The 20013-nt window shown below is 38.1% G+C and overlaps 1 protein-coding gene across 3 annotated transcripts in view; it reads left to right on the top strand.

Moving 5' to 3' along the window:
* USP47 (ubiquitin specific peptidase 47) overlaps positions 1 to 20013 on the top strand; it is a 50331-nt gene that overhangs the window by 11906 nt on the left and 18412 nt on the right. For 2 of the 3 annotated variants that reach the window (XM_083863674.1, XM_083863672.1), the window contains exons 2-10: positions 6122 to 6325; positions 7181 to 7297; positions 8424 to 8562; positions 10022 to 10118; positions 10617 to 10762; positions 11572 to 11651; positions 12446 to 12595; positions 18627 to 18722; positions 18813 to 18965. In XM_083863674.1, coding sequence (XP_083719800.1) covers positions 6122 to 6325; positions 7181 to 7297; positions 8424 to 8562; positions 10022 to 10118; positions 10617 to 10762; positions 11572 to 11651; positions 12446 to 12595; positions 18627 to 18722; positions 18813 to 18965 — 1182 coding nt within the window. The remainder of the gene's footprint in view (positions 1 to 6121; positions 6326 to 7180; positions 7298 to 8423; positions 8563 to 10021; positions 10119 to 10616; positions 10763 to 11571; positions 11652 to 12445; positions 12596 to 18626; positions 18723 to 18812; positions 18966 to 20013) is intronic. The other variant, XM_083863673.1, reaches the window with a different exon arrangement.

Below are 20013 nucleotides of genomic sequence, written 5' to 3'. Positions count from 1 at the left end.
CAATTTCAAATATCTGTTGACCAAAATATCAGCCTGAGAAGACTTCTAAAATAATTGTAAGACAATTTTGTGACTTCTAGCCTTAATTAGGAGCATGCATTTGCCTTTTAGTTGCTTATGCAGTTGAGTGTCTGCAACTTGTTTTCCTAAGGCACTGGTGCACACCTTGGCAAAGTAGCAGCATGGACCTTTGAGGACTTCTCCCAAGCACCGGGTAGATGTGCTTGCCACCTGAGTAGTTGCTCTTATTTCTTCTGAGGAAAAGGCAGTAAGGTGTTTCTGCACTTGCCTGTGAATAGTTTGCATCTAAATTTGAAAGCCTTGAACTGTATAGTTAATATTGCTATTGATTTAGTGAGGTGTAATTCATAATTGGCTTGGTACATTCCAGAGTAACTTTTATCAAGGTAAAACTAAGCAACTTTATAGAAGACCTTTGGTCTCTTAATTGTACCTTAAATACATCGCCATGTTGAGAGGAGCTTTTTTGTAAAATATAGAATTGCACTAGTGGTTATTATAAAGTTTGTTCACAATGTTTGAACTCTTTAATCGAAAAGTAGAGAATGCTGCTTTTGAGAGATGGACACAGCCTTGTGATTTCAGCAAGGTCAGATGCTGAGTCCTGCACTTGGGTCACAACAACCCCGTGCTTTGCTACAGGCTGTGGGGGGAGTGGCTGGAATGGAGCCCAGGGGAAAAGGGCCTGGGGGTGCTGGTCAAGAGCTGCTGAACACGAGCCAGGGTGTGCCCAGGGGGACAGTGACACCCTGACCTGTGTCAGCAAGAGTGTGGCAGCAGGAGCAGGGCAGGGACTGTCCCCCTGTCCTGGGCACTGCAGAGGACACACCTCGAGTGCCGTGTCCAGTTCTGGGCCCCAGGTCAGGAGGGACATGGAGGGGCTGGAGTGAGTCCAGAGAAGGGAAACGGAGCTGGGAGGGTCTGGAGAGTCCTTTGAGGAGTGTCTGAGGGAGCTGGGGGTGTTCAGCCTGGAGAAAAGGAGGCTCAGGGCAGACCTCATCACTGTCTAGAACTGCCTGACAGGAGAGGGGAGCCGGGTGGGGATCGGCCTCTTCTCGCAGGAAACAGGGACAGGATGAGAAGACATGGCCTCAAACTGCATCAGGGGAGGCTCAGGTTGGACATCAGCAGGAATTTCTTCACAGAAAGGGTGACCAGACTGCGGAATGGGCTGCCCAGGGAGGTGATGGAGTCCCCATCCCTGGAGGTGTTCACAAAACAACTGGATGTGGCACTTGGTGCCATGGTCTAGTTGACATGGTAATAGTCACTAAAGGTTGGATTCAATGATCTCGGAAGTCTTTTCCAAACTAAATGGTTTTGTGATTCTTTAATTTGTAATTCATCTTGTCAGAGAAGCTCTCAGTTATTTCTAAGATTTCTGAACATCATATAAACAGTATCATTTGTAAATCTGATCTGTTTGATGTGTTACAGAGAATTTGTTTAGTGAAGTAGCACTTGAAAATCTTCCAGCAGATCTTAACTGAAAAAACAAGAACTGAGAAGCCAGCACAGGAATATTTTTATAGAAGAAGCAACCTGTAGATCGTTGTGTGCAGATGATACCTGGAACCTGTCCTCCCCTTCCACCCCCCACTGTGTACACCAAGTCAGATAGCACTCTACAAAATCACACGTGCCCCTGTGTGTGCCAGACTTGGCTTGCCTGTCTCTGGAGAGCCTAAAGTCAGGGTTCTTCAGAGTCCCTGATTAGGAAGAAAATTGGAAGTCTTAATTAAGTCTTTGACACGGGGCAATGTATTTGATAGCAATGATAATATTACAAATCAGCAGTTTCAGATTTGTGGTTCTGGGACTCCATTAACTTTGGGTCATTTTAACAAAATGTACATGACTTTTGATTAAGAGCAGGTAAAACCAGTGAGCAGCAAAACATTTAAATTGTGTGATTTAAATCTGAAATTCCTCAAATCTGAAATTACAGACTGGTGTGTAAAGGAAACTGCTAGACAGTCTTGTCATATTAAAACTTCCAAACTGGATCTTCAGTTCTTGGTACATGAAGAAAAAAATCTTTCCTTATGTGTCATCCTGCTGAGAAATTAAGTGCAGTAGTTTAATTTGGGCTATTTTTGTAGGTCATTTGGTGGGACAAATAGGGCACATCAGTAAAGATTGTGTCAGTGGTTTTTGTTTTAATAATCTTTACTGAGGGCACAGTTAAAGGATTTGGGAGAAGAGCAGTGACATTGTGAGCATCTTCATTCTCACTTTCTGTTTTTCCTTTCTAGAAAGCTATGAAGTGCACCACTTGAGATTCAGAAACTGGTTAATTTGATGTTTAGTCAGAAAACAGTTTTGTGCAGTCAGTGTTTGTTGTTGAATTTTTGATGATACATCAGAGATACCAAGGCAGGCCTTCTTTAAGAGTGGTAGGAATAAAGTCAGTAACTTAATCTCTTTACTACCTTCAGCTGCATACTTCAAAATGGGCTCATATTAGTAAAACTTCCCTACAGGAATAATTCAGGTGTGAAAGAACCAGTTTCATATGAAACTGTACAGCTTCATAATTTATAAATACAATAGTAAACTGAATTACAGGGTTATATGCTAATCCTACCCTTGAACCATTTGAGGTAAAATATTTACCTATGTCTGTGGCATGTTACAATCAGGGAAAGTGTTAGTATGAATTTATATCTTGAATTGTTATTTATGCTTTCTTATCCATTCACTTCTTACTTTAGGAAATGTAGTCTGTATATTACAGCTTAACTGACATTGTCTATATCACTGCTCCTATGATAATTTAAATATTAAAATAGGCTGTTTATTCTTCAGTTATTCTCTGAATCGTGTTTTCAAACTCAGTAATGATTTTTTTAATACTATTAACAGGATTTTATAAAAGTAAAAGTCAATTTACAACTTTCAATTATTATGACTTGTTAATTTTGTTTTCATATGCTATAGGATGTGTTTTGGAGTTGCAGACAGAGTATCTTTGCTGAAATGAAGAAGAAATTTTCACAGGTAGACAGATGAAATTAACTTTATAAAATGATAACCAAGATACGTAATAGCAGCATGATGCTGTAGCTTCTGTTTATTTTAACATGAGCATGAGCTATTGACATTAAAGTCTCTGTGCATGTTCTTGAATCCAAAGATGATGTACATGTTAAATTCAGTCTCAATGGTGGCTTCAAACTGAGTATGTGTTTATATGCTTTTACACTGGTGGCTTTGGCTCTCTCTGTCTCTGTATTAAAAAAAGGAATTGTTTTACTCTCATAATGTATCACATTATGTAAAGGTTAAAATTCCTGTGTTTCTGTTGTGGGCTAGGTTTGATAACAGCCTGTCAGAATAGCTGAGGGGTCTATCACTGGCCAGTCTTGCTTTCCACACTATTTCTGTAGTAAAGCAGCCCCAGACAAGGTGTTGCATTGTTGTCTCCTAAGTCAGCTGGGTGTGTGAATGCTCTCCATGGGCAGAGCTGGGCTGAGGTTATTTTTGCTTTGTCTATTTCCTGCTAACAACTTGAAGTGGCAGCAGTGTGAATGAATGACAGCTTAATACCCTTTGCTATACTGGCCCTGAGTTAAACCATTTCAGTCTATCAGAGTTACATCTGTGAGCAAGGGAGAGGCTTTGTGTGATGTGCAACATCCAGCAACCCAACCAGCAAATCTTCTGTAACCGTCTGTCATTTGTTCCATAATGTTATTTCCATCCCTCAGACACCGTGTGCCTAATTATTTTCAGTAGCAGCTCTAATGCAAGGCACAACTGCTTCCCCAGGCAGGGTAGCAGGGTGAGTGGGAGGAGTTGCCTTTCCAGGGAACTCCTGCAGGGAGGAGGGGATCAGGGTTGGTTATGTAAGGGCAGTAGCGCAAGGAATTGAGTCTCCAGTGGGGAAGTGCTTGTGACGTGGTCATACACAGCAGCCCATCAAGTTACAGCATCAATGCAAAATCAGTGGGGATAATTAAATCAAAATTAACTTATGTTTTCCAAGGTGAAACATGTATGAATAACAGCAAATGCCTCTTAATCTCCCTGCAATGTTTTATAGAGGGGGGTGTGCTCCCACCCAGAGCAAGTCTCTACCATTGCTGAGGTACCTGCATGTAAATATAGATTGATCTTACAAGTTTGTTGGGTCTTAGATGCTGCTCACCTTCTTAAAAAAAAAAAAAAAAAAAAAAAAGAAGAAAAAGTATAGATATATGAAGAAGACCACTGAACAAGTTTTACTGTCTCTTTCCTAACCCCACAGTGAAAAAGAGAACTTGCTTCTTCAGCAAAAAAGGAAAAAAAAAACCCAAACAAATAAAAAGATACTGTGCTGGGAAATTTTAAGGAAAGAATCCAAGAGAAGTAATCACTGGTGTAATTTAATTTTAGTCTACTTAAGTACAGCCCTGTTTGTCTCTGTGGGTGCTGTAGATGAAAGTGAGGATATAATATGTCAAAAATACTTTGACTTCCAAATTGTGTTTTCTTCTTAATGTGTGGTTAATGTATCAGGAATAGTTTTGTTGTCTTCTTGGAAAGTTGTTCATAAATGTAAAATTCTCCCATAAAGATGAAAGGTATGAAATGTTACAGATTTGCTGCAAATGGTGCTTTGAATCTTTTTGAGCATGCAGTTAATGAAGGCTTCCACGCAGGATATTTCACTTGATAAACCTAAAGAAATTGGATTCCAAAGTCTTAAAAAAAATCCCAGTCAAAAGCAAATTAACGTCATACGGATTTCGAGGGTGATTTCGTTTGCCTTCCTCTAACAACTTTTTTGTGATGCTGATAGGAATAGATGCTGCAGTCAGCTAACATTTCATTCTATCCTTGTGTGAACACTGCCAGCAGATCTTGCAATCTCCTGTAATGAAGGCATGCAGCATCAGCTGGAATGTCCCTGTTCCTTTTCCAAGGGTTTGGTGATGTAAGAGCTCTCAAAACAGGCTGTACCATTTTGGTGGTGCTCATCTGTGTTGTGAGGCTGGTTGTGTAGAAATACAGGGGATTCTGAAGTGTTCAGATCTTCTTTGTAATTCTGTATTCTCTAGAAGCTGCTCGTGATGTGGCTGAGAGTTTGAGCATGAACACAAGGGCCATTTGTTGTTTCTTATCCACTGAGAATCACGATAGCACTGCATGTGTTTTTTGCCTTTTTGGGTGCTGTGGCCTTTAGCCATGGACTGAGATTTGGGCACTCTGACAATGCATTACTAATGCTTTGTGTGTTACAGCTTGAAAAGGCTGAGTCCCTGAAGGACTAATTCCTTTTACTTACCTGATCCTTTCCTATGAGACGTGTATTTAAATATCAGTTATTCCTTCTTGTTCTACAGTTTTGGATAATTAAGATAATTAATTGATTGTGCTTAGATCTTTGACTTCCCAGGTTTTCAGTGTTGGAAAGATGCCATTTTTCTTGACTTACCTGGGTCCAGAAACTTTTACTATTATTCCTTTGCCACTTTCATTCAAGATCATTATTGTTCTGATTTCAGATACACTGAAGTTTCTATTTAAACCCTTTTTACTTTGTCCAGCCATTTGTCAATGCTTTTCTTACTTTGTTCAGGCAGAATAATATATCCTGCAACTCAGACAGCAGTGGAGTTAGTAAGAAGTTGGCGGCTTGATTATGAAACTTTTTGTTTAGTGGTCAGCTTCCAAGGTTGCTTGGAAGCTTGCAGTTTTTCCGGGTTGCATTCCTGAAAGTCACAAAAGGTATATTCTGCCTCAGCAGGATTTATGATTGTGTCAAAGCAAAATATGAGCTGGAAGCAATGACTTGGAAGTCTGTTCCAGATTTTGAAGCAGTCTTCTATCTCCTTACTGGCTGAAATTCTGTGCAAAACTTGAGGATTTTCTCTCTCCCCACACCCATACAAATTCCTTCTTGTTCTGTAAAAATGGAGCTTGTTTTTATAGATTTTCAAAAACCAGAAGGTTTCTTATTTTCTCATGCTTACTTTGGAAAGCAAAGTCCAGTTTTAGGAATCTTAGGTTTTAAAAGTGTACTGCATTTTATCAGTGTAGTCTTGTTTTGATTTTTCAGTTTAACTCCTCACTGTTCCTGCTTTTGCTCCTGAATTGTCGTGTGCTGTCATTGCAGGCAGAATGTGCTGCAGAGGAGCCCAGGGTGCTGTGTATCATCCAGGACACCACCAATTCCAAGACGGTGAACGAGCGCGTCACGCTGAACCTGCCGGCGTCCACCCCGCTCAAACGGCTCTTTGAGGACGTGGCCGCCAAAGTGGGCTACGTCAATGGCTCCTTTGACTTGATGTGGGGCAATGGAGACACTGTCACTGACACGGTATGGCAGCACTGCCCTCTGTTTGCTCTGCCCAGAGAACCTCCTGCTGGGCTGCACAGGGCTCATTTCATTCCTGTAACGTTTTGTGGTGGGTGTGCCACAGCAGGCTGATGCCACTGTGTGGATTTGGCTGAATTTTAGTCTCAAAGTGTGCTCTTTAATGATACAGCTGTTTAATCATTAAACAGAAACTAATACGATAGTTCAGATGCAATATTAGTTTTTGTTATCAGTATGTATGTTTAATAATAATACCCATGATAGATAGTCTCAGTTTCCTGTGTGCTTGACTGAGAAATGTTTTCTTCTCAGCAGCACCATGTTGTGTAGTGAGTCCTGATGTTTCTTAGACCTATTTTAATATATTATATTGAAAAAATTATTAATGTCACTCCTGTGCTTTATTGTAAATCAGTGTTGATTGTAGTTAATATTATTTCTGTAGATGCACCTAGAAAACTTTCTACAATTCATTAAAATATAGACATTAGTTTATTTCAGGTCATGTTTATGCCTGCTGAAGTATTTTTTTTTCTTTTTAAGAAAAAAATTGCATGCTATAGAGGACACTGGATAATGTGATGTTCAGAAGAAACTTACAGACCAGTGTCTGACTCATGAATAGATTAACCAGCTTTTAAGATTAACCAACTGCATTAGACTGTAATGTTTCTTAAACTGTTCCCAAGTTATTTCAGTACTGATGATGTGTTTGGTGTACTGGATAATTATTTATTTTCATGTGGTCTTACTGTGTCAGCAACCACATCAAACAATGTACTTGGATGGAATCTGTTAATTGCATATAGATCTGTTTCTAAAAAGTGCTGTTTCTCTTGTTTTACTCCTTTTTAGCAGACTCCAATAGATCAGAACAGTGACAAAACCATTCTTGATGCTGGTTTTGAGCCAGGGAAGAAAAACTTTCTGCATTTGACAGACAAGGATGGTGAACAGCCTCATGTAATGCAGGTGAGTAAAATCTTCACTCAGCTACATAAGCCAGCACTGGGGAGAGGTGTGTGTTCTTTGCAGTGCTTGTGTAAGATCAGAACATGAAGTAAAACTGGGCTGAGTATTTCATCCTAAGCTTCTTTGGGAACCTTCTCAACAGACTTTGACTATATTTACATCTGTATTCACATTTCTCCTGAGTGGGTCCAATTCTATTAGTAATGATTTGCTGTCATTCTGTTCATGCTCATCAAATATTTATGTGATGTTTGCTGCAAGGACTCTTCTAAGGTTATATAACTAATTAATCTTCAGCATGTTCAGAGATAAGTCTTAACAATACATATTTAATCATATATCCAATCCCTTTCCTCTGGGTGTTTGAAAGCAATATTAGGCCTTTCTGGCAGAATTCTCAGAAATGACAGCCCTGGATTGACAGCCGTCAGCTGCTTCCATATTTATTTACCTTTATGGAAAAATAAATAAGCAAATACATATATATATGAAGAGTTGGCAGTGTTGCTAGAAGCCACTGTTTGCCATAACAAATATTTTGAAATTTTCTGTTTCTCAAATACAAGATACAGTTGCAGTATATTCAAATCAAGAATTGGATAGACTAGTGATATATTAAGGTTTTATTACTTAGCTGTTGTATCAATATAATGCTGGCTTACTTAACCTTTGTTGTGGAATTTAATTACCTGACAAAGCGAAAAAGCCCTCACATATAAATGTCTGTGCTCAAGATCAGAATTTAAGGATGATTCTGAATAAGTAATGGAGTAAAATTTATATGTCTGGAAAAAATCTTTCTGTGTATTTCAGTGCAGAAAACTTGAGGCACAGGAGATGCTAAATTGCCAACTTGCTTGTTGTGTGCATTATAATACTGTATTTGGTTGTGCAGTGTTCCAAAGGATCTTCCCTTCTGCCACTGCTAAAAACAATGTGTCAAGGGCTTGAGAGTTTGGAGGGCAGAACTAAAGTTATACTGTGTATCTGCAATTTGGGAAAAATTGTGTGATGTGCCTAGCAAAATCGATTTCTTAGCCATGAGAGAAAAGTAAATCTCACAGGTACTTCAGTTAAAAATGTGTTGTCTAACTTGTGCATGCAATGGGTGTGTTTGTGTTCCCAGGAGGAGTCAGGTACAACAGAGGAAGGTGCACAAGAGAGATTTATAGGCCCTCTTCCAAGAGAAGGCTCCATTGGATGTACCAATGACTATGTCAGTCAAACCTATTCCTATTCTTCAGTTCTGAGCAAATCAGAGACAGGTATCATCTTCCCTCCTATAAAGGCAATGCTAGTCTGTAATTATTTTAACACATTTTCAAATAGCAGCACCACAGGATTTTTTTTTAAATAAATTGCAATTTATTTTAAAAATACCCACATCACTGCTACATTCTTCATGTTTTTTATGATATTCTCGCATCACTTTAGAAATGGAAGAACTGTATTCCATCCTTTCCTTACTTGGGACAGTAAGGTAATTCAGACTCTGTCAGGGTTCTCCTTTGGAGTGTTTCTGTGCTGCTCATCCCTAGTTCATAGTCAGGGTTGGATCAGCAGAGTGCCCAGCTCACTCCCAGCTGAAGGAGGACTGGATACCCTGTTCTGGAGGGGCTCCTGCCACATTTCTGCGTGGCCTGGGAATTCCTGCCAGGGGCTGCATTCTCTCTCTGCCTCCAGGAGGCTCCTCCTGCATCCCTGAGCCAGCAGGGCCTTCCTGGAGAAGGGAGTTCTGGGTTCAGGGAGGCTGCTTAGTAGAGCAGGAGGAGACAGTAAATCACAGCTGCCAGGAGAGAAACTCCTCAGAGTAAAGTTACTGAGCAGCCACAAAGCTGACACTCATCTTGCACCTGCTTAAGGCCTTATTTGACAAATAAGAAAGTTTGTCTGCCTTTTTTTTTTTAACAAAACTGAAAAAAATATTTATATAATGTAGAGTAATAAATAAAGTGCAAATGTTTGTACTCAGTCTCTTCCCAGAAAATGCTGCCTTTTCGTTACTAGTGTGGTACTGAGATTTTTTTTTTTCAATAATTTTTGGACTATAAAAAGGCATTTTTAATTTCTTCATTATACTATGCTTCAGTATATGCTTCTTGCTTATTAGTTGTTGCCAATATTGCATATTTTGGAGAAATTCTTTAAAAATTGCAGCTTAGATTAATATAAGTAAATAATTTCATTTTCAGTTAGTAAAAATGACAGAAGAGTTTTAGTTGTTCAATTAGTTTTTTAAATTCATTATTTAAGGGGTAAGTGTTTAGGATAGAAGTGTTGTGTGGGTACTTGAGATTTATTTTTTTTATTTCTGATTTGAAAACAGTAATAAAACCAGTGCAGATACAAATTATATTAACAGTTATTACTAGGATACTTTTAGCAGACATCAAGCAATAAGTAAGCTGATACACAATTGTTTCTTAGAAAATTCTAATTTATTCTGTAAAATTTTCAGCATTAAATATTACTTTTTATTGTGATCATAAAAACAGCTTCATGTCATTCAGGAGAATTATTTTTGTTATATAAACTACTATTCTCTATTGTTTTCAGAAATTATAACATTCCCTCCGTTTATAGTGGAAATAACAATAAATAATAACAGACAAATGCAGTTCTTAAACACTGTCACAGAATTGTTTTCTTGTCAAGTGTTTTAACTCTTGAAGTGATTTGCCATCTTTTTGCATTATTTCCATCTCATTATTCTCATATTTTTAGGTTATGTGGGGCTGGTAAATCAAGCAATGACTTGCTACTTGAACAGCCTTCTGCAAACACTTTTCATGACTCCTGAATTTAGAAATGCATTGTATAAGTGAGTATATAGAATCAAAAACTTCTTGAATTTGTGCTGGTTCATATTGGTAGGAGACCCTTTGGAATTTCACCTGTCAAAATTTCCTTGTTTGGATACTGGAAATCATAATGGAAGTCAAGTTGGATAGACTTCTAGATTGTATCTGCTCAAAAGCTTCAGCTTTTTAGTAAAGTATAAGTTATTGGTTGTGGCATGGAAGAGCTTTTTAAAGAATCTTGAAAACATCAAACTTAAATTTGATGCAAAGTGCAGTTCATATCTGTACAGTGAATGACTTCAAAATTTTCATTTGTTTTTATGTTGATACATTTGACGAGTATCATTGCCATTTACTGCAGAAATGGAAAGCAACTGCATTTGGCTTCTTCCAAGAGACAGAGCTGCAGTTAACTTGTGACATGGCAGACCTGAAATGTAGTAAATGTTGATTTAATGCCTTTTCGAGTGATGTTTTCAAAGTGGGTTTATTTGTCAAATATCTTGTATTACAAATAGGTGGGAATTTGAGGAATCTGAAGAGGATCCTGAGAGGAGTATCCCCTACCAGCTTCAAAGACTGTTTGTTTTACTGCAGACCAGCAAAAAAAGGGCAATTGAAACAACAGATGTTACCCGGAGTTTTGGATGGGACAGTAGTGAAGGTAATGTGTAACTGTTAAACTGCTGTGGTTTGCTTCAGCTGCTGCCTGCCAGGGGCTAAACTGCTCTTCATGGGGGAGAATACCAGAATAATTAAGAGTAATTAATAGAATTGACTTTTTCAGTGGAAACAAAATAGCCTGCATGGATACTTTGTCATGGGGTGTGTCTGACCGTTAAAGAAATGGCATCTGTGAGTTACAGGCTGTTAGAGAAAAAACATTGGATTTTTGTGATTAAACTGTCTTTGTACGTGTTAATTGTTTCTAAGAAAGTAATTCTTCATAGGAAACTTGATTATGTTTTGAATCATAAATGTCAAATGCCCATGTTGCTTTTATGGAATTACCGATATTAATGTCTACTTCAAATCAAGCACTGTGTTGTGTCTTTTTTACACTCGTGTGGTGTAATTTTGCTCCACGACCTGTTGATTTTTCCATTATCACATGATGATAAGGTATTGGAAGTTGGGTTTTGGAGAATCAGCACAAAGTGGGTCAGAAATCAGAAGCAGCTTTACACAGTTTTATACCAGTGTACATTAGGAGTTCTGTATTTTTCACATAGTCTTGCTTGTGTACACAGTTTCTGTTTATGCATAAACATTGTGAGCAAGCCAGCTGCTTATTTTTCTGAATTACATTGAGAAGCAGCTGCCTGTGGAATTGAGCACTGGCCCAGTAGTGAATAATGTAGGTACACACCTAAACTAATGATTAGTTTTTTTGGAAGCGTTCTCAGTGTACAATTAGTTTTGGGACTAGTAACATCTCCTGTTTCAACTAATACTAGTTTGAATTTCTAACAGCGTGGCAGCAGCATGATGTGCAGGAGCTTTGTAGAGTCATGTTTGATGCTTTGGAGCAGAAATGGAAGCAAACGGAGCAGGTAAGCTTGGAAGAACTGTCGTCATTCAGTGGTGTAGTATTGGGGGGGTTTGTTGGGTTTTCTAATGATTGTAAAAATCGTTTGCTAAATTTTGAATACCAGCTTCTTGAAAATCTGTGGTAGTTTTCTTGTTTGACACAAGAGTTAAGCTACTGTGATGTGTGACTTTCAAGAATGTGTCGCATCTCTTCTCCTCCCCCACTTAAAAGTGGAATATTCTGCGCTCTGGATACCCAGTCTTTATTTGAAGCACAGAAAGTGGTTGTGTAACTCTCACAGTAACTCCCCTGCTGTCAGTATTTATTAGGCTTTATTGTGGCCTCTTGAAGCTCAAGCTCTCCCTTCTTAATGCAGGAGAAAGTCAGGAAAATATTCATGGCACAGGATACGTTCGATAAATGGCCACCTTCTTGAAGGCCAGTTTTGGTAAATAGGGGTAATTGGTAAATTGTCTCTGGAGACACAGGGAAGGGCTGCAGAATCAGTCTGTAAACAATGTTTGCAAGATCAGGCTCGTTTTAGAACTTCAGTTTGGTGTTTTGTAGTCACTTAAGGTATGACTTTAAAGGACACTGAAGGTTATGTAACGTGATTTGAGAAGCTCGTTTGATACATGTTTTGGGCAGGGGAAAATAAGAAATCAGGAGATGGCTGTCCTGCTGAGGAATGGTATTTTGTCTTTTAATGGTATTTTAAATATGTAGCCATGCAATTAAGACTTAATTGACAAAAAGGCATTTTCTTGCAAAACTTAGTATTTTTAAAATCCCTGCTGCTGCATCTGTTTGTTTCAGGCTGATCTTATAAATCAACTGTACCAAGGCAAACTGAAGGACTATGTGAGGTGCCTGGAGTGTGGCTATGAAGGCTGGAGAATCGACACGTACCTGGATATCCCCCTGGTCATCCGGCCCTATGGCTCCAGCCAGGCGTTTGCTAGCGTGGTGTGTACTATTATGGTCCTAATAGTGCATCCATACACACATAGAATACATAATGCCCCAGTGGTAGAATTGGTTCCCTGGTAAGTATCATCCTAGATACTCCATCTTGGGGTGTTCGTCTTTGTGCAGTGAACCAGCTAGCAAGTTCTAGAAGATTTTTCTTTTTTTTTTTTTTTTGGCTTTTTGGTTTATTTTTTGTTTTGGTTTTTTTTTCTTTTGCCCTTCAATGAGTCCTACTGGTGCATGTATAAGGGGAGGGGAAATGCAACTTTATTGCCTTAGGGCTGCAGTAATGAATTATTTTCTTCAGCATTTACTTGAGAGATTTTTATGAGATCACAAAGTTTTATTTGGGTTGGTCTTTTTATTGGCACATCTGCTAAATTTTCATAGCGTTATTGGAAGTCTTAGTGAAAGAACAGAGCACTGACATAAATTTTTTACTTTAATTGCCATATTGTTGCTCTGCTTCTTAAAGATCACTTTTTAAATACCATGTCCTTTTAATAAGCAATTTGATGATGATTCAGAAATCCTGTTCTACATCAATGTTCGTGGTCTCTTTTGCTCCAGCTTTACTGGTGCTGACGAGCATAACTATTGCTTAGTAAATCTGTGGAAGTTCTTTTGTTTGAGTTTTTCCACCCCCCTGAAAAAAAAGATAACAAACTGTGAAATTCCACAGTATACCATGGATGGAGTTGTGAGAAAGAATAAGAATAAATCAAGTCTTTCAGCAAAGTTTATTTAGAAAAAACATTGTGTAATTGGCTTGTTTATTATATAGTAAGTATTTTTCCTTCTGTATTTAGCATGCTGGCAATATTTTTAAAGCACTTATAGTCCAGAATTCTTAACAGTAATTCTGTTAAGAATTATTAGAATTAATTTAAACTGCAGTATAGCTTCAAAGTCCTTCATACTTGGAAACTTTAAATGCCAATCTTGAGAAGTAGTAAAAGGCAAGGCACATTGATCTTGGAAAAAGGATTCAAGTTAGTAATGTCCTTTGAATTCTTTTTAAGATTGTATTAAAATTTCCTGGAACTATCCAGCTAATTGAAGCTGTCTTAATACAGATTGATATTTTATACAGATGGCTTCCCTTTTCACCTTTTAACCTTTAATTTCTAGCAGTATTCCCTGAACCAAATTTTATTTGTTGTAATTTTTATTCAATAATTAGATTTTTATGATCTATTAAAAGTAATGAAAACTATTCAGTTCATGTAGTTTAATTCTGCATTTAACAATGCATTGTGTATGTGTCTCAAATGGAAAATTTTTTTCGTTAGTGGACAAGTCTATAGTGCAATGCTAAAAAAAGACTTTGTCTATTCATAAAAACAGAAAACTTGAATAAAAAAGGACTAAAATATCAGATTACTTTTAATAGTATTTGATATTTTTCCTTTCAGTCAGCATTTACTGGGTTTACTGCAATGAGGAAAATAGTTTTAAGATTTTTGTTACACAAACTTATATGGTTGCAATTTGTATTGATGCTTCAATTTTTGAGCTTTTTCAATTTCTACTCTGATTACATTCAGTTGATTCTCCTCCCTGCATATGTATGATCAATAGCAGATGTAGTTTTTAGTTCTGTAGTCTTCAGCAGTGGGGAGATATGGAGGATACTTGCTTTTGGAGAAGGGAAAAATCGCCTGTTTCTAAATGGAATTCTCTGAAGGTAGTATCCTCCATTGATCCATAGATGGTGTGATTTAGTAGGTGTAGGCAAAAGGGTCTGAGAGATCAAAAACTTCACACATGCGCTAATAGGGCTTATGGAAGGGACTGTAAAACTTTTTAGACCTTGCTAGTCAGCTCCTGAGGGAACTTGCAGCAGGCGACACAACCCAAGATAGGGGATCTAAGGAGGATACTACCTTCAAAGAACTCTAGTTAGAGGTAAGTGATTTTCCATTACTTTCAAACAAGAGAGAATGGATGGATGGGCCTTAAGTAAGGTTAATCTGTAGAATGCTGTTTAAAGAGCATTATCCCACTGTTTGACATTGTGTACTACCAAAGAAATGCAGATACTTGAAATGTTGCATTAATTGCTTGATACATGTGTTCTAAGTATGTGGGGATGTTGAAAAACTGGGAAGGATAATGTCATGCTTTCTTTATTTCCTACTATGAACTAATTCTGAAATTCTTCAGTGTGGTCTTAAGGTTTGTGTTTGGAGTTTTTCTGATTCCCCACCCTATCCCCCAACTCCATGTAGCATAGCTGCAAACTCCCTGGGACAGCTCTGGGGCACTGAGATGTTGTCAGTGTATTGTAAGTACATAAGTACTTGTTCAAAAACTTAAGATGGTTTCTGAACAAGTACTTATGTAATCTGCATTGTTCAATTTATCAAAAACCCCCTGAATCAGGATTTTCTTGAGGTCAGTAGAAATCCAGGGATAAAAACATTTGGCTTGTTTCAGGGAGGTAAACAGGAGCAGCAGTTCACGTTCTGATTTTCATAGGTACTGGTGTCTTTGGTACAGATGCCTGAATTTAACAGCACTAGGCATAAGCTGATATGTTTTGCAGTAAAAAACATATTTTGCAGGATGAGCAGCGGAGAGAAAGGAAGATGCAATTAGGAAATAGCAGTGATGCTGAAATTATATTACTAGATTACAGTGAGAGTTGATTTGTAATACCAGAAAACTAAAAATGATCCAAGTATTCTGGAGGTGTAGCAAATACAGTTGTGTTGCTAGTTTTCAAGATCTTTTGTACCATAGCTTTTCTTTTGAGAGTGCAAGTATGTATACTAGTAGTCCTTGTTAGGGCAGAAATTAATTTGAACTTTATGTGAACTTACTTTGTGGTGTCCTTGCCAAACTGTTGAAGGCAGAATACAGATGATGTGGTAATTCCATTTTGTTTTTAAAGCTAGATCAGTGACAAGGTCTTGTATTTTTCACTGAACATACTCTTTGAACACAGGAAAACTGATGAGCTCTGAAAAGCTGAGATAGCAGTTAGTTTCTAGCTTTTTCCAAGAGCAGTTTTGCCTAAATGCCATTTAATGTGTAAGTTTTCATAAAGGTCCTACTGCTCCTATTCAGAAGTTTTACAAATTTACACATTTAGGAATGCTTGCAGTATGGCCTGTCAAACTATTGACTAGATCATAATGAGTGTTTATGGAGGGAAAGTTCTCTGCAGTGCCTCTCTTAAGCCAGACAATAATTAGGTTGAATTGTTACAGCATTTTAGTATGCTAAGTGATGGAAATCTCAGGCTATTAAAAACTGGATGCACTCTGAACTTGGCTGGAGAAGGCTCTGAGCTCTATGCTTGAAGTTGGACCTGATTTGAGCAAGGGATTAGGACCAGATGATCTCCAGAAATTGCTTTCAGCCTGTATAGTTCTTTTGATTCTTGGAACTAGAAAGAAGTTTAAATAGCTTTTGTCGTCCTAATATGTCCCTTGATCACTTATGCTTTACTTTGAAGTGTGTGTGTGTAGGGGATTTTGGAAATCCTCAGTAACTCCAGGGGTAGGTAACAACTGCCACTTTGGAGGTAACTCCTGAGGTGACACTGGCTTCTGGTGGCGCTGCAGGGCAGGGGGTGTGTGCTGTGATGCAGCTTTGTCCCTGCTTTTGCTGAGCAAACTGTCAGAGCAGAGAGCAGTGAGCTGCACTAGAATAGGAATTGTATTAAGAAACCTCCTCATCAGCAGAACTAACCTTGGTGTAAAGATTATGTAGGAGGCTAAAGAGTCAGCCAGGGGAACAGCAATGGTCATTATCCAAGGATTGAAAAGTACATGGCTTGTAAATGGGGGTCCCAGGAGCTTCACTCAGGCCTTTCAAAGCACAGCTCACTCTGTGTGGTAAGCAGTGAAACCTCAAGAGTGATGTAATAATGCTTCATTGCCTTCTCAGGGGTCTAAAGCATCATCACTTCTTGCCTATTGTGAAAATTTGTGGGGTGTTTCCTTGTTAAATTGCACATCACATGAGTCTACATAAGAATTACATAATCATTTATGTCCCATCCTTCTTATATTCCCATTTATATTCGTGTTGATATATGAGCTGCAACTTTTTTCTTACACTTAAAATACATTTTTCTTGCCTGAACTGGCATTTGGCTGACAAGAGAGAGATCTGTCACTGTGATTATGATGTCATTCTATGATGTTTTCTGATTCATGTTTTCTTTGTTGGCCATTACATTTTTTGCTTTCACTGAAATAGTTCTGAATAATAGTCAAAATACAGCAATGCATTTCTTCTGGTTTTTTTTTAAAGCAGGTTCTAACTTGTTTGTTCTTTTTTCTTACGTTTTAGAATGAGTTTCCTCACATTTCAGTACATAATCTTACTAAACATTAGCTGTCTGTGGCCCTGGAGTAAAAAGCAACTCAGCCTCTGTAGCACTTAGGAAGTAAAGACGTAGACATCAGTTCAGTTCAGACTCCTAAAGGTTTTCACATGTCTGGAGAGTCTCTGCCCAAGAGCTGTGATTTCAGGGCTGTTCCAAGGCCTTTCTGGCTGGCTCAAAAAATGGGAAATTGAGATGACTGCCTTCCCTGTGCAGTTGTTCTGTGGAGTTTGCCAGGTCTTTCATTTGTCACCTGGAATAGAGTCCTTTTTAAAAAGTCCTTTCTCCTGGAACAGCAACAGAGCTTTTGTAAAGTAATTGCTCTGTTGTTCTTGCTGCTTCCCTCCATTCTTGGAAAGAAAGGAGAAGGGAAGAATTGGGGGCTTTTGTGAAGAACTTGATATATCCTTGATTTGTTCCCAAAGTGGGATTTGCCAGACATGATTTAGATAGGAGTCTTAAGTTCTTTGCCAGCCATGTTATGACTGCTGAGTTTACTTTGCCCAGTTAAGCCCCTTCTTACTTACTCAGACTTCAGAGGAGCAGCCACAGCCCTTCATTAGCAGATAGATGATTTTAAAAACTTGATTGTTGCAAGTTGTATTTGTTTTCACCTCCATGAGTGAACAGAGAACTTCTGCCTTCCACTTGAGTTCAAAATCCCAGAGCCTACTGGCTTGCAAGCTGACTGGGTTATAGGTTTTATCTTTGAAAATCTCTGGGTAAAATTCTTCAGTGAACCTGTCTCAATACTCTTACTGAATTGTGTTTGAACAAGTTTCTTCTCAAGTATTTACACCTTAATGTGCAGTGTCACTGCTGCAAATTGTGTTAGGGAGAGGAATAATGATCAATTTGGTTGTGTTTTGAATATTGTTTGCTGTAGTAAGGAGCAGAGTAGAAATCATTGAAGTCCTGTGTGTAAGCATTAGTGACAGAACTTTTGGGGTTTTTTGAACTACCCCAAACTAGACAACTGTCAGAAGACAAAATTCCATTTATTGTTTAGTTACCTCATAAGTTTTATCTAGGAAACTACTTCTGTCTTTATAGAGATGGCCATATCTGATTCTCACTCCTTTGGGAGCAAAACTCAAATACTCTTCCCTCTGTCCTTTCCCCAGCTTTCATTTAAAAATGAGATCTACAAATGTAGTTTCCTAAGACCCTGGGCAGAACAGGACTAAGGCTGTCTTCATGCAGAGCATTCAGAAACAGAGTAACTTTTTTTTTTTCTGCCACTTCCTCTTTCCCCCTCTAAATATTGGATTGGATCTCTTGAGAAAAGCTCCTTTAGAAACACAGAAGAACCATCTCAAAATTCTGTGAGAACAAGGACAAGGCAGGGTTTAAAAATAAACTCATTTTCACAGCAGATGACTCCACAGATGTGACTAAATGTGATGTGCAAGGTAACAGGAGTAAATGTAACTATTAAACCAAAGACAATTGGGATTCATCAAATACTGAACAAGATACAATTAATTGTGGTTTTACTGTTTACCTCGGGCTGGGTAGAAAGGTTGATTTCTGGTCATGTTTACCTGAATATTGTGTCTGTACCAAAGTTTGTCAATCAAATTTGGTAGATTTAAATGAAGTTTTTGTATGTGTTTGCAATCTCATTGTAAATTTATACCTGCATAGTAAACACTCTTTAAAAATGGGGTAACATGTTTTTATTCTTAGGAAGAAGCACTGCATGCTTTCATTCAGCCTGAGATCCTTGATGGCCCAAATCAGTACTTTTGTGAGCGATGTAAGAAGAAATGTGATGCAAGGAAGGTAAAGACTGATCAAATGATTTGCAAAAATTGCTTTTAATAAATACCAATCCTGATAACGGGGGCATAATCTTTTCCTTGTTTCATTTAGGGTCTGCGGTTCTTGCACTTTCCATACCTGCTGACGTTACAGCTGAAGAGATTTGACTTTGATTACACCACAATGCACAGAATTAAACTCAATGATCGCATGACTTTTCCAGAGGAGTTGGACATGAGTGTCTTTATTGATGTTGAAGATGAGGTAAAGTACTTGGTCTCAGAGAAAAGCATTTAAATTCCTTCAAGTTTCTCATTAAGAAAATCAAAATTCAAGTCTTATAAACCCATTTTAACAGCCTTATTCATCTACATAAAATGTTCTTCAGCCATGCTAGTGCTATAACTTGAAGATTTTAAATCTGTCCAGGTGGATTTATATTTTTTTTAACATTACAAACAAAACATGTTCTCTAGTTGGGGTTCCTACTTCCATAAAGAAGCTGTTTCAGATTTCTTACATCTTCACTCGAGAGATTTAAAGTCGTGAGTCTCAGGGCTTCTACGTATATACTGCAATTAATTCCAGAATGGAAGATCTGTCTGAAACTTGTGTCTGAATTGTGTTGGTTATAAGAAGTGATGTAAAGTTTCAAAACTCTGAATACTGGAGTTAGTCCAGAAATCATTAGAAATTGCTTCCCTCTGAATCACCATGTAGTGTATACTGTAGAAATAAGATTTTTAATTTTTTTTTTCCCATCTGTCTTCTGGATTTTTACTTCTTAAGTTTGACCAAAATTCATAGTGTGCAGTTACATTCACCAAGAAGAATTTACTGTGCATTTTGCATTGAGGATCAAAGTAACTCCTCTAATTTCATTCCTGAAAACATTTGTTGGCTTGCACTCATATAAGAGGAATACTGCCTGCATGTCCATATGGAGAGGCTTTTTTGGCTCTCTACAAGCTCTTGTCTCAGGAAGGATGCCATGTAGACAGTTTGATACCTCTCAAAGTGCCACTGGGCAGGGGCATAAATGACAGCAAAGATTGATCTGGGAGAATAGAACTCAGATAAAATTAACAACTATCAGAAAATCAAAACGATTATCCAGAGGCAAGAGGATCAGGTAAAAGATGAATATTCTGAGTGAGCTGCATTCACAGTGTTGGTGACACCATGCTGTTAAGCTAACAGAACACTAACCAGTCTTACTGTAATTGAAATGGCAAAAAAAATCTTTGTGGTTGAAAATATTTTCAGTCAGTTCTGAACAGGGCTATGGTACAGCAGATTTGTTGTTTGGTCT

Source organism: Zosterops lateralis (assembly GCF_965231275.1).
Source record: "Zosterops lateralis genome assembly, chromosome: 6".
Taxonomy (NCBI): Eukaryota; Metazoa; Chordata; class Aves; order Passeriformes; family Zosteropidae; genus Zosterops; species Zosterops lateralis.
The sequence above is the reverse complement of the archived record's forward strand: the minus strand, read 5'-3'. Positions and strand labels throughout refer to the sequence as shown.